Source organism: Numenius arquata, chromosome 12 (genome assembly GCF_964106895.1).
Source record: "Numenius arquata chromosome 12, bNumArq3.hap1.1, whole genome shotgun sequence".
NCBI classification, from domain to species: domain Eukaryota; kingdom Metazoa; phylum Chordata; class Aves; order Charadriiformes; family Scolopacidae; genus Numenius; species Numenius arquata.
Genome location: NC_133587.1, coordinates 36,336,562 through 36,351,921, shown reverse-complemented (window position 1 = coordinate 36,351,921; position 15,360 = coordinate 36,336,562). Strand labels below are relative to the sequence as shown.

Genomic DNA, 15,360 nt, shown 5'->3' with positions numbered 1-15,360 from the left:
CAGCTCTGGGTATTCAGAAATACTGAAGCCAATATGACAGGCAAAATACTTTGTATTAGAATATTTTCTGAACTTTTTGCTTTTGCTGACTTCATGGTGTGAATAAGCAGGCTTTCAGATGCTGGCTGGTCACATTTGGTTTTAGCTGTCCCACTCATAATGCTTTAGAAAATTTGGAAGAGTCAAACAGCTGTTGTATCGGAAGTTGTAAACTCCCTGTGACAAAGTTATTTTTATAGGACTTGAGAAAGTTTATAGAGTATTTTCACTAAGCTGAGACTTTGAAGCACTATTAGCTGCATTTAATTTAAGATAGGTGATAAAAAAAATCACATTTTTGTAGTGAAATTGTAAGGGAAGTGGTTTCAGGTGCAGCACTGAATATTCTAGAGTTTCATCTTGCTGATCACTTCAGAATTTTTTTTTACTACTGTATCAGAATATTATTAAATTTGCATGCTTTGGAATTTTTATTATTATTAATTCTTTTTAGATCACCAAGCTATCTTCAGAAGTGTTAAGTTCTATGGTTGCCTGGGCAATTTCAAATGCTGTATGTGGATATGTTGTTGTGTGATGTAATTGAATTTTTTTAACTACTGGCCTAATTCAGTATAGGACAGTTTTTTGAAGATGGAAAAAGGCTGGATGGACACAGTAGACTTGTTTTGGCTTTTTTTTTTTTTTTAAATCCTTCATGCTTTGTCTTGCAACCTAAATCACTTTTTTTGTGGAGGAGCGTGAACCGGTTATGCTGTTAGTCATACATCTTTGATCAAGCATCAACTCTTACTGTGTTTCTACTTAACTGAGTCTCATCCCCCAGTCATTCAAATAATTTTGAATTTCTAGATCACTTTCCGTTCTCAAACACTGGAGGGTGATAACTGAGAGTTGGAAGGCCCCTGTTATTTGGGAATACAAATGTAACATTGTTCTTGGAGAATTTTTCCCATTACATTTTTTTACAAATTCTTTTTCTGAAACACTTGTCCTTGCTACTGCTCATGTTTAATGAGGTATGCTCATGAAATTGGAGGCCAGAAACGGCCAGTCGGACATCTTTATCACGGGCTGTTAATGTATACATTTATCTCTATAAGGAGCCCAAACCTTGGGTTTGGGAAAAATATGCAGTTCTGGTGCTATCCTGTGAAATGACAGGGCTGATTTAGTAGTTGACTTCTGCTGAAATTTGCTTGTTCTGACCCTTCTCTGAGATTATTCATTTCTCTACACTGGCAGAAAACTTTCCACTTTTTGTTGTCTGTCTTTTTTATTATTATTTTCTCTTTCTCCGTTTGTTGAGCTGAATTTCAGTGAGAGGAATGTTAAGTATTGGGAGTTGAGGAAGGGGAGGAAAATGGTCTTTCTGAGAGCAGTGAACTCTTAACCTTAATTTCCTAGAATTGTGGTTTTGGAAGACCTTTGTGGCTTGATGATAGTGAGTCGCCTTTGGGACTACTTTTATTCCAGTTTAATTTATTTTGTGTGCTTTTATGTGGTATCACATTGCAACCATTTGGTTTTGTCTGTTTCTCAACTAACCTAGAATATTTTAGTATCTTTTTTTCTTTATTTCGGTTTGGTTTGGTTCGGGATTTTTTTGTTGTTGTTATGGGTGGAGTTTTTTTTGTTGTTGTTTTTAGTAGTCAAATCTGGTAATTCTGTTCCCTCTTTCTGGGGGAGTCTTCAGATTTGGCTATTTTAAAAGAACCTTGAGATAGGCCTGCTTTATTGTACAGGTTTATCACTGTTACTGTGTTTATTCAAAAACTTACCAATGATGATTTTTCTTCTTTTAATTTATCAATGAAAATATTGAATGATATTGAATATTTTAATAGGCTTTGAGAGGAATTCTGTGAAATGCTTTTGTTTCTGCTACGAGCTTCACTTATGTGTTAGTGGTAACTTTTTTGACTATCAAGTAATAAGCCAACGCTTTTAAAAATCTAGAGTACATATGGAATTATTTCCATAGACCAAATGTTTAATCTTTTTTTTTTACTAAAAAACCTCCTTGGTGTGAATTTTTAATGTGTTGAATAGTCCTAACTATGTTAGATAATTAATTTAATCTTTTGCTTCCTCCTCTATTCCTTTTTGATCTGAATTTCTTACTTCCTGAACTTGCTTTTTGTCTTTGAATGCTGCTATAAAACATGCCCTTGCTGTTTTTTGGAATTCTCTACTGCAGTTTTATTGAAAGCTGTCAGTGGTGGACCATAGTGCTGGGAAATATTTTCAAACCTTTTAGTACATTTGTCAGATTACTGACAGCTGAAGAGATTAGTGACTTTTTCCTACTTCAATTTTGGGTCTAAATTCTTCTGAAACCATTTCTGTTCGTAGAGTTTTCTGTCTGAAAGAAAGTGCTTAAATTCTAGTCAGTTTGCTCTTTGGGATGTATGATATGTCTTATGTCCCAATTTGTGTTTAATATTGCAGTGGTGAAAGAACAATTTCTATTTGTTAGTGTTCATTCCTGAAACTGTTTGAGATCAGTAGCTGTATGTCTCACTTCTTCTCTTGAGAAGTGGGAAACATCAGTTTGGACAATATGTCCAAACAGCCTTGAAAACCCAAACTCCCCCAGCCTAGAGTGGGGGACTGTGTTTTAAATGCCTACGCTTTGTTGAGATCTGTATACTGTTTTATAGTTGAAGGGACAGGGAAAGGAAAGCATATGGAAATGAAACAATGGTCTTATTTAATATGTATAGTCTATTGTTGCATTTTAGATATATCTATATCATCTCCTCTTTCAACTTGCTGAATGCTTTACTAATAGGAAAACTTTGTGCATCCTCGACAACAGTTCTCCTCAAGTTAGTTTTTTGAAGGCATTTACCCTGTATGGTGTTTGTTTCTGTTTTCTAATATTCCACTTCTTAAATTTGTTAATATTTTCCAGTGAACTTGATGATGACTTGCTTGGAGAGGATTTGCTAACTGGCAAAAAGGTAAGAGATAGACATTGAAGTGAATTATTACAGATATTAAAATGTGAATGTTGCTCAATTTACTCACTTCTGTTGTTTAGTATGGCATTTTACGCGTTTTTATGGTCACCTCCCCAAAGCCTGACAGCTACAGGTACACGAGGTTTGCCCTGTTGCCAGAACATTCTGCACCCAGAGCTCTGTTTCCTTTTGTGAAGTCCCTCCAGGTGTGGCTTTTTAAAAGAAAATTTCCAGAAAAAATATTTTTTTCTGAGATAGTATTTCTTCTCATAACATACAGTTCAAAAAGGAGATGATTCTCAAAATCAGTTTCTCTGTAGCTTGTATTCACTTAACAATTAAAAAAAACAACCAAAAACCCAGTTCTGCCTCCTAAGTGCTGATTAGCATTCTGGAGAATTCACTTCAGCTGCCAGTTTCCTGGCTATTAAAAGTTACTCATCAAAATACCAGCAGTATTTACCAGTCAGTAAATAAAAAAGCCATCAGTGGTGTCTGTTGAAGATCCACTTCTTTGTCTAACGAGTAGGCAGAGGATTTGCCCTTCTACAGTGAGGGAAGAATATGAAAGCAGCATTGGAGAACAGATACGAGTACCCCCATGTCTGCCGTAGACTTGTCACTCTGATACCTATTTCCAAAATTGAACTCTATGAAAAGAATAACTGTATCTTTGAATTTGCCAGATATCTGCAGGAGAAAACAGGGCTTCTGTTTGGGAAATCAAAACTGACTAGTTACCTCTTTATCTGCTAGATGAATTAATTTAGAAAATAGCTTTTGAAGTTTTAGTTGGAGATGAATAGTTTTGTTAAGAAACCTGGATCTAAAAAAGTTGAGTTATAATTGATGTAGCTTTTTATAATCACACTCAAAATGTTGAAAGTTAGCATCTGTAAATTATTCTGTAATTAATCCCACCAAGTATCCCATCTATATCCACCTTTAACAAGGTGGGAAGTTCATTTGTCTCATGTACTGATTTAAAAAATAAGATTCCAGGAGGATAGGTATTGCAGATGTGTGGTAGGCGATTATCAAAAATATAAGCAGTTAATACTGCATACATCTCTGTAGTTGAAACATGAGTTGATAAAGCTACTTACTTATCTTAAAAAAAAAAAAAAATCCATATGAGTACTAACCAATACTAAATTTCTCCAATGTATTTTGTGTTCTTGTGCTTTTTTTATTCTTGTTTTCAGTTTTCCATGTTACAGGGCTCTGAGCAGTATCTGTGGATATGGACTCATATGGAAGAGTAATAATAGATTTCTCAGGACTTTTTCCCTGAGCTATTTAGGCTGAACTTGCTTCTCCTTAATCTCATCCCAGTACTTCTAGATAAATCTACCCTTGTATAACCTTTCTGCCCCTATTACTTTAGGGGATGGAAATGATGTTGCTGAGCAAAACTTCGGTTATCTCTATCCTAGTGGGTAATTACTTAAAAAAAAAAAAAAAAAAAAAACAACTAAAAGTATGATAGACAAATTAGGAGTTCAGAAAAGGAACAATATTTTCTTCTAATTTTTTTCTTCACTTACAAACTAATTATGGTTTTTAATTTTTTTTTTCATATCATCATATCTTTTCCTCCAGTCTCCTAAACATCTCTGCTGTCTAGAATTTGCAGTAACTTAGTGGTTTTTCTTGACTTGCCTGATGCGTCAAGGTCACGAGACAGTTAAATAAGAGCGCTAAAGCTACCTCTTCTTTCTTTCTGGTACTTCTCAAGTGGGTTGTCAGATTTGGCTATATTTAGGATTGTATCAGTGAAAAGTATTGATAGCCAGGCAAATTAGAGCTTTGTAAATTTTCCTAAGACCGTCAATGTTTTCTTTTGTAGCGTATTTTTTCTCATTGAATTAGGTAATTCCATTGAAGGTATGGTCTTAGTCTGGGATGTGTTCTTAATAAAAAATACATAGTGTTCAGAAATTTCAGTAGTTTCAGTGCTTAGTTAAAAGTTTATATCCTTTCTTATGTTCATGATTGACTTTTTCTGAAACCTAGAATCAGTCAGACTTGTCAGATGAAGAGCTGAATGATGATCTTCTGCAAAGTGACAATGAAGAGGAACAAGAATTTCGGTATCTCTTTACTAAATCTTGCGTTTTGGATAACTCAAAGCTATTAATGACTACTCCTACTGATAACTAATAACTACTAAACTGAAGTTACTGGTATATACTTAAAATAGTTTCGCTTTTTACCTAGCCAGCTACTTAATGATGTATATATAATGTGTTCAGTAGCATTGTTAGCATTTCCGTAAAATGATTTTTTTGTTTATTTGAATCTAATAAGTTTAACTCAAATCTATTAAAAAAAAAAAAAGCTTATAAAGAAGAAACTGTGTCATCTCCTGTGCATATAGAATTATTTATAAATATTTACTCTTGTTCTGTGCCTTCTTGGTATTGTTGTAGGCTTCCTTGTCCTGTGAAGTCCTTTTTTCCCCATCTTTCTTTTAAAAATAGATCTTACCTCCAGAGACTGTGAGGAGGGGAGCTTCGTAGTTTGTAAGGCTTGATTTGTGGCTTAAATATTTGTGAACAATTACACAGCAGAAAATTTAGTACAGAGTTTATAGGCTTGAGCAGGTATTTCTCTGGGAGTTTACTGAGGATTCTGTCCTGTGAATACTCTGTGGTGATACAGCTCCACAACTGAATTATGGGCGTTACAAGTCAAAATGAGTGTCCTGACACTTCCACTTTTCAAGCTGGACTGAAGAGGGAAAGATGCTTGTGATGCAGGAGTGATGCAGCACCACTGCTGCTTGTAATGGCCTCTGTGTTTTGCCAGCTTTTCCTTTACTTGTTGCATGCTCTGTATGCATGTCGTCTGAAGGAGTATGAATAGATACACATTTATGTATGTATAAAGTATATGTGTATATATATATGTTGCTCTGAGATCTCCTTTGTATCTTTGGCTGGAATTAGGATGAGTCGTCCTGTGCCTGTGTTGGATTGATGAGGGTGTGGTGAGATACCTCAGACCATTAGTCTCTCCATTTTTTTTGAGAGTTTTACTGCTGATGTTTTACTCCCTGTGGGAATGAGGGTTGGAGTGTTCCCTTCGAAATAGGAAATCCCTGTTACAGGCCTTGCTTGTTTCTGCTCTGGATTTCCTCCTTTTGAGCTCTGGGCAGCAAGGATGGCTGTGTGACTGCACAAGTGATGAGAAAGTATCTGAAGTGTGATAATAGTGCTCAGTGGAAGCAGGTTTCTGTAGACAGGTCTTGCATTTTTAGTAGTTTTATTGCTGGATAGTGAGAGCCTTGCTCCAATCCTTTCCCCTCTCTCTCTATTTCCATTGAAACTCATTTATGCTTCTATAGTTGGGAGGATAATGATAATCCTGCATAATGTCTTGGGTTTCGTGTTAAATCTCCCCTGTCTGATAGATGCAAATAGCTCAAAGCTGCCTGTATCTTGTTCCCCCAAACTTATGAAAATAGTGAATATTAAGAATGTAACTTAAAACCCCAGCCTTTGTTTTCCTTGTACCCAGACCCTTCAAATCAATGACATGCACACACACACCCCCGCTTTTATAACTGGTCTGCAGTTGGTTGGTCACTCTTGTGTCAATGGCATGAATTGTTGTAAACAGTACATTCTGAGTTTTGCTTTTCCTCCAGATTATAATCTTTCCAGTTTTTATATTGATTGCTTTTTTTCAGTGTCTGTGTCAATAACGTTGCCAGTTTAGAATGTCTTAGGCATTTAAATGGCAGTTCTTGACCATGTATTTTATGTTATTTTGAGTAGAATATTAAATCTGTCATAAAAGTGTAAGTTTGAATTCAAGATACTCAAGAAAGAACAATGTTAATGCATTTAATAAAAATAATTTACTGGCTTATTTTGAAAGATGGAAAAACAGATGCAGTTATAGTAATTTTGTGTATTTTTTGTTAGTCTTGGAATTAAAATTGAATCCAGTCTGCTTTGGTTACCAAGCAGGACTTCTGCCAGTTTGACCTGCTAAACCATCTGGTTGGTTTGATTCCCCTGGTCAAATAGCCTGCAGCTGGTGATAAGCCGCAGTACAGTATGCATTATGAGAATATGGCATAGAGTCAAATAGTGTGTGAGGTATAATTTTGTCCACCAACTTAGAGAATTTGTATTTGTTGGCTTTGCTTTGCTAAATCTTTGTGAGTAGTTGACTGTTACACTTCAAGCTCTTGATTTTTATTTTTTTCCCCTTATACCATAGTTCTCAAGGTGTTACAGTTAGCCTCAATGCTACATCTAGCATGCTTCATGCGTCATACGAACTCTCTGAGACCATCAACGATCGATCAATAGAACATGAGTCTGAATATGACCAAGGGGAAGATGAAATTGTTTATGACAAATCTGAAGCACCTGAAGTATATGCTTCAGAATATGCAGAGGAAGGACATTATGAAGGCAATGATCCTGAACTGACAGAAGACCAGATAGAATATGGGGAAGAGCCTGGAGAAGAAGATGAAGTGCTAGACCTTGAAATCAATGAACCCCTAGATGAATTTCCAGTGAGTTTCTTTCTATTGTATCTTCGAAGATAACATTGCTTCATGTGCATAGGGTTTTAGACTGATTTGAAATCTGTTTACCTCCCAAGGGAGGAGGGGAAATTAGACCTATTATCACTGTCTGCCAGTTTCTTTATCTAGGCTGTGACAAAGTTTGTGTTGACAGCTTGTTTGGCGGTAGGTAATGCTCCTTTGTCATGCTGGAAGGCAGTTGAGAATCATGACCTTGAGGATTGTATCCTTAAGGAAGAAAACAGCTTTGTGTGGTGGAGATACACTGCCAATTGTTAGAAGTACTTAATGCAAAAGCTTTTATCCAGGCTTTAGACAAGATCTGATAAAGTCCTTCGAAGGTGAAAAGATTATTGACCTGCTAAAGACATCTTTAAGGTGCTAATATCCCAAAGTGATTGATGTCCTGCTTGTTCATCCTTTTTGTAACTGAGAACTGTCTAAACCTGAATAAAGAGATTGGAGGTTAGTTCAGAAAATGTCACCTGCATAATTCAATATAATTTAAGCAGTGTATTAGAGAACATGCACTGGCTTTAATTGTTAGTGAAATGATTTAATCTTAATTAAAACTGTATGTGATCAGTGAGGTGTTCTAAAATACAAGCAACTTACTTAAGAAAGGTTTTGCTCTCATTTTATGTTCAGATTTCAACCCATTCATATGTAAGCACTTGCAGAATGTTTTAAGAATGTTTCATTTTTTTGATGGGGTAAAATCTGATGTTAATGTATATGCATGTAGATTATAGATGCATGTTTCCTTTGGTAAGAAAGTACTGCAGTGTTTCCTTCATGATTTGTAATCAAAGGATGTAGAAGTAACAGAAGTAGATGGGCCAAACAGTAGTAAGTTGGATCTTTATGATGACATTGCTGGGATCTGAATGAAAACTGTTTTGGTTACATTTCTGATAATACTGAAATTCCTGTCTAGTTAAAAGCCCTGCTAATTATATCTTATATAATATGTCACTTATAATTGACAGTTCTGATAGATACAGTTCTCTTCTAGTACTGGAAACAGTAACAGTCCATACAGACCCCATCTCTTAATGAGTTTGTCATTCTGTAAAGTTAGCCCATGTCTCTTCACCTTCTTGTGTTATTGCCTTAGGATGAAGATTACATGCAATCATATAATGAGCAAGGAATGGAAGAACAAGAAGAATATACAGCTGATGAAGAGCTGGAGGAATCTCAGACAATAACAAATGAATCAGAAGAGGTATGTTGTGAATTAGTAAATGAAAAAACCTTAAAATAACTAATTTGTTTCAGAATTTGAATTTGTAGAATTGTCCACATTGCTGGGTAAGAACTGATGCAACTTTGCTGATGTTCAATTAATGGTGTTACTATTCTCTGTATAAGAGGAGTTGTGATAGCACCTATGTTGTCAGATCCATCAGATCCCCTCTCTCCCTTGGGATGAGAATCATAAGGGAGAGCTCAAAATGTTCATGTTTAAACTTAGCTTCAGCATTAGAAACTTCAGGGACTCTTTTGGGTATGAGAATGGTAGTGATACTGCAAGCTATATGTTAAGTCTCTAATAGCTGTGGTACCTCGCTTTCCGTATGCATTATTCACTGCTGTCGGGAGTGTAGATACAGTTCTCGGGTATTCCACTTGGAGGAGGAGCACGAGCATGGAAGGGTCTGTATGTCAGAAAGGAAAAGTTCAGATTGTTTATTGTTTTGAAAGAAGTTGTGTTGGGACTGAAGTTTCTGTGAAGTTTATCTTAGTTCTTTGATTAGAAAAAAGGATGAGTTCCTTCATTTGTGTAAGAAAGCTTATGGCAAAAACTGTCAAGTGTATGTTCACTGGTTATAGCCTGGAACAGTGGTATGAATGTTGTTATTAATTTATAGCAAGTTTTTGATGTGGGATTTTTTTTTTTTCCTTTCCCCACCAGGAATCTGCTTTAATATTACTTTTATTCCAGTTCTTAATTAAATAGGATTGAGTGGATTACCTGCTGAGAAATGTAGTCAGAGTGTGTTCCCTCTTTGGAGCTTTAACTCATCAGGAAATTAATTCCTCAAAGACACAGCAGCATTCTATGAAGTTCTAACAAAGGGGTGTGCTGTGATACCCTCTAGTTATATCAAACATTATAATAAAACAACTTTCTTTGGTAGAAGAGAGATGCGTTGAAAGGGGCCACCTGCATTGTTCAGTCTTTGCTGTTGCAAGCATGACATCTTACACGAAATATACGTTAAACATAGTTAAGTTCCTACTTCTGAAGTATTAAATCTACCCTTCCAAAGAACAGTGAAACACTTCAACACTTTTTGTTCATTCACTTTCCTTGTTGTGTTTTAAAAGCAACCTGATGCACCTGTGCTATCTGCAGTCACAGTCTGTATGAGATGATGATTACACATCGTGTAAAATTAAGTACATAGCTGGGATTCACTGGCAAACTTACTGCTTTAAAAAATCACAGCCTAATTTTTAGAGTACAGACTAGTGAGAATTCTGTAATAATCATGTCTACATTTGTCTAAATTGTGATTAAATTTATTTCATTCAAAAGATAACATCAGTGTAAGTTTTTAATTGATTTTGTTGATAAATCTTTTAGAGAATTTGCTCGTAATGTAATGTGAACATTTTGGCCACATCTTTATTCAGATAACCTACATCCTGGCTTTATTGTCACGACTTGCAGATTGCCACAGGTTTCTTGTTTCCAGAACAGTACCATTTTTATTCCTTTATTATTTCATATGTAGTTCATTTATGTTTGTCTGTAGGCTTTGCACTTTCCAAATGAGAATGCCATCAAGAGAGAGAACCTTTGTATAGTATGCGCTTCTCTTTCTTCCATGGTTAGATGGTGCCTCCAGCTCTGGATAGTTTTGTTCTTTATTCCAGTGCTATATAACAGCACTCCTCCTTAAATCCCGTAACATTTGCTGCTTGTAAAGAAGGGTTATTGTTGGCATTCTTCTGTAGAAAATACAAGAATGGAGCTGAGTATGTAGTAGATGTTAATAGGCGTGTGTACAATTATGTAATGTAATAGATGCAGTACAAATAAATAGCATTATTATTTCTTGATTGAAATTTGGCACCTGAGTAACTGAGAGCGAGCTGGTAGAGAAAAGTGTTTGGTAGTGTTGTATTTTAAGCAGTTTCCACATTAAAACCAAATAAAGCCTCTTATTATATTGCATGGAGAAATTTTGTAAGGCAAGAGAAAAGCTCACTGGCTGGGGAAGTGGAGCATGATGAAGGGAAACTGGTGAATAAGGAGTGTGACAGACGTGTTAAGAGTAGTGCTCAGGTGGGAGGTGTGAGGAAGAGGCAGGAAAAGCTTGTGTCCTTGGCCAGATCAGGTTCAAGGCATGCTTTTTCACTTGATATTTAATTTGAAACGTTGCTCTAGAACCTGGTTTTTGAATAAATAACATTCTCTGTGGAGCTTCCTTGAAAAATTTAGCAATGCTTGAGAAAATATTTTTGCCTTCCGAAGTTTCAAAGCAAAACCCAATATCCAACAGTTTCAGCAGCAAGTAGGTGTGGTAAAACTGTCAAATACATGAGTTATGTCCTAAATATTTTTAGAAGAATAACATCACTCATTATTTCTGTGAAATGTTCATAAACATGTAACCTCCTGAAATTAGAATTCATAATTTCTTTGTTCTATATTGAAACTAGTCTCCTGTGAAATACGTGATAGGGGGTTTTTCATTGCATAAATTTAAACCATGTTTTGGGTTATGCTGATAAGAAATGACGAGGACTTTAATCCAGAGAACATTGCATGAAGAAGTGCTGCATACTGGTTTTATTTTGATAGAATGCGGACTTGGAAAGAAAGGCCAATGTGTCTGAGAGATTGTTCATCTGTTTTTAGTCAGAACTTCTGCATTTTAGTCCTTTTGTTCAAGTTTGAAGATGCTGCCTGTCAGCCTGGAGGAAAATGATGAAAAGAGTCCAAATCAACCGAGTTTTAAACATATTTAGAAGCTATTGGGTTTGTTTTTATTCCCATTTTTCATCTGTGGAGGTGCCCTTGGAATTTAGTCTCTGGTAGAAGCCTCCACTGCTTATTTTCTAGCCAGTTAATAAAAGTTCTTTCTTTCACCTTCATAATGTTTCACCCGGAAGGGATCCGGTTTAGCTTTTACAATGCTTACCTCTTCTGTACATCTTAGCACTCTCTGGCACAAAGCTCTGAAGGACTCTTGACAGTCCCATCTTTAGAGGATCCAGTGCTAAGATCAAGATTTATTGGGCTGACTTGTGTTTTCTCATGCTTTCCTTGGGCTATGTCTGTTACCAGTCCTGCAACTGCATGGCAAGCTCTTTGCAGCCAGAGCTCTCACTCTTGCTGCATAGCAGATCATAACCCAGCACGGGGAGTTCCGGTTAGTGACTGGGATTTATGGCATAATAATTTGATGAGGATGGCAGAAAACTCTGACCTTGTGACAGAAGAAAGGTTGTTATTTTTCTTCATAAGGAAGAGTCAGCAAAGCTCTTTGGTAGCTTTGTGCAAGGTGCCATAATGGGAAATGTTAAGCTCCCTTTGAGGAGAGCTGCTAAGAAGCCTTGGCTGGATAGTCCAGTCAAGTGACCTCAAGTGGCTGTTCAAGGGCTGTTCATGTATATGCAGAGATATTCACGATTAGCAAGTATTAAATAGAATCCTGTAAGTCCCAGTATGTATTAATTCTGTCTGCACTTGTCTTTTCCTGTACAAATTTCTTTTTGAAACATAGAATCCATTAATAGACTGTAATTTTGGCAAAACAACTCATCCTGTTAGGCTGAAAGTTGGAAAAGATGATCTAAAGTAGTCTTGCATGCTACAACTGTTGAACAAATTGCGGGGGAAGGGTGTATGCTCCTACAGAGCTCAGGCAACCTTTCCTGGAGCTATATGTAGGGAACATATGGTTGGCTGTCAAACACATTTGTGTCTCCATCGCAACTAATATAAATCCCTCAATAATACGTGTAATCAGACTTGGACATGGGTCAGTTAGCGTTCTTAAGCACTGCCTTTCCTTGGTGCCTGCTTTTTCATTAGCTCCTTTGATTATTTTTTTTGTGTGTGTCTTTGATATTTAACGCTTCTAAGGCTGTTGTTTGTTAATAGGTGGCATGAGCATGATACTGATGAATAAAGTGAGTTAGACGCAGAAGACTACAGAATTGGTATAAGTGGCTAAGAATAAAATAGTGCTGGTCTAGAAAAGTTTGAGAAATATTTTTCATTGTTGCATAGGAAAGTATTTGTGTTGTAGTATGTTACAAGTTCCATTTTTTTAATGCAATTTTTTTTTCCTGAATAATTATCAAAAGCCAATAGAGTTTCCACAGGTTTTTTCTGTAGCATTTAATTAAAGCATTGCAAAATTTTTCAGGACAATACACACTGCATTAACCATTCCACTCCTAATTCTGCAGTCTGAGCCACACACAGAGCCTTGAATCATTAAGTTTTGCACTCACAGATAAGATTACATGACTGAGACCAGTATTTGATGAATAAAATCTGGAATTCCAGTGTAGCTTTTAAGGGGCACGGACATAGAGAGTGGATGTGTCTGGGGTTTATGCTCTGAAGTGAAGCGAGAGGCTCGGTGTAGTGAGAGAGCACATTTTGCAAAACAGCCGCCCCAGTTCTGACTTCCAAATCCTGATGGAAGATTTTTAAAGACAAGCATTAACACAGTAAAATTATGGGGTTTACAATATTTTAAAAGATAGATTTGATAGATATGTTGCTACTCCTTTCTCTTTTGGGAGTCCCTCTTTTTAAAGTAAAATGCTAACTCTGTTTTTCTCCCTTGTTTTTGGTTGTTTTTATTAAAACACGTTAGCATCTCTTTCCTTGCTAACATCCTTCCTCTGTTCCGTGAGTCTCAACTGGCTGTCTTCAGAGGTGCTTTGATTGTACATGGATATGTTAATCAGACCAGTTGTGCTCAATTTGGGTTTGCTTTTGAGGTTTGGATTTTTTTCAATCTTGAGGTTTGGTGTTGGTTGTTTTTTTTTGACTGCTATCCTGACTGCTGTTTTTAGCTGCATTTTTTTGACATGATACAGTTGTTACAGAAAAGTAAATGTCTTTTTAAAATATAAGCCTTAAAGCTTTTTATAAACTTCAGCTATTCTCTTAGCTAAATCTTAGAGCATTTTTGTGAGATCAGGAATACAGCGCTTTAATGTTTGCCTGGAAGGGATAAAACATGTTCTGAGATAAGGAGATGACAAAATGAAAATAACTTGGGATCCGTAGCTCATTAAAGCCCAGTAACTAATTATACAGATCTTTTATTCACCAGACCAAAGTTGGGGTACCTTTGAGCTTGAGTTCTTATCATGTGCTCTATTTTAAAGTAGAAGCTGTCTTTCCAGATCCTGTCTCTAATCTTCCTTTCCATGTTTCTTTTTGGTTTTGGATGAAGTTGAGCTCCTGGATAAGGAAATTTACAATTTCTTGGACCATTCTGCTATTAATTCTTCATTTGTGACTTGGTATCTGTCCACCTGACTGACACACTTGCTGTGCCATTTTCATATGTAAATTATTGCACCAATCTGGTTAATTAGGAGATTAAACCATTTTTTGCATGTTATATTTCACTCACTTTTTTAACTGTCCTCAAGCAACAAAAAGTTATGATGCATTTAGTAGCTTTGCAGAAAATTAACATGCATGTGCAGAAATGAGCAAGGCTTGCACAAGAAGTAAGCAAATACACAGTAACCAAATAGTTCATGGAAAATCATACTAATTAGAATACTTCTAATTTTCAACTCTAGAAATCAAATATAACTTGTGTAACATTCTGAACATTAATTTTATCATACCAGCACAGGAAAATGAAATTGATTTTTTTCCCTTTTTTTTTTAAATTCGAAGGTGAGAGATCCATTTTCATTTGGGACATTGTTTCATCTAAATAAATGTTCTCTGTTATAGAGAGAACTGGAAGGCAAATGAGGACAAGAGAGTAGCATTCCAATATACAAATTTAGCATATTGAAATTTTATCCAGTTCTGTTCTCCATTCTCTTTATCATTTGCTGAATTAAAAACGGGAAATACTCAAGGAGTAGAAAAAGTAAAGACAATAGTTATACATACCTAGAGGAATAAAATCGGGATGTAAGGTTATCTGGTTTTGTTTTTTTTTTTTTTTTAAAGTATGCTACTGACAGTTGTTAACAAATGAAAAAAACCTTTTAATGTTTGTATTACTTGAATCTGATCATATCCCAGGTTTGCATCTTAGTCAATTCAGTGATAAAATGTCATTCTGTGTGCAAAAGTAGCTACTAATCAGATAGTGGTTCTATCTGGAGTTTCCGTATTCCCTTAAATTTTGTAGTAAAATGGGTTTTCTCAGTAGATTTTACTGTATAATTTATTACATACTTCAGATCTTTGTATTTGTAAAAAGTTGATCAAGCTCTTAAATGTTCACTGAGTTATGTGTGTTAATAATGTATAATGCCAGCAAAACTTACTCAAAGGGACCTTTAAAGAAAGCTTTGTCTCTTAACACTCAAAGACCTCAAGAAAGTAGATTTTTTTCAGTTTGTGTGTCTTTTGTGTTTTGCAATTCAGGCAGCTATTGAATCTCTGGAACTTCAAGAAGAAACAAAAGAAGAATCTGATGAAGAGGAGGATGACGATGAAGAGTCTGGACGATTACGTTTCAAAACTGAACGGAAAGAAGGAACTATAATTAGGCTCTCAGATGTGACAAGAGAAAGGAGAAACATTCCAGAAACTTTGGGTGAGGTTTTGTAGCAATAGATTATTTTGAAGAGCTATAATAAAAGATAGTGAAAGACAGGCTTGCCAGA

At 35.8% G+C, this 15,360-nt stretch overlaps 1 protein-coding gene across 1 annotated transcript in view; it reads left to right on the top strand.

The window, feature by feature from the left end:
- Positions 1-15,360, top strand: part of RBM33 (RNA binding motif protein 33) — a 95,169-nt gene that overhangs the window by 11,153 nt on the left and 68,656 nt on the right. Inside the window, exons 3-6 of the mRNA XM_074157636.1 lie at positions 2,918-2,966; positions 4,983-5,059; positions 7,200-7,503; positions 15,119-15,290. Coding sequence (XP_074013737.1) covers positions 2,918-2,966; positions 4,983-5,059; positions 7,200-7,503; positions 15,119-15,290 — 602 coding nt within the window. The remainder of the gene's footprint in view (positions 1-2,917; positions 2,967-4,982; positions 5,060-7,199; positions 7,504-15,118; positions 15,291-15,360) is intronic.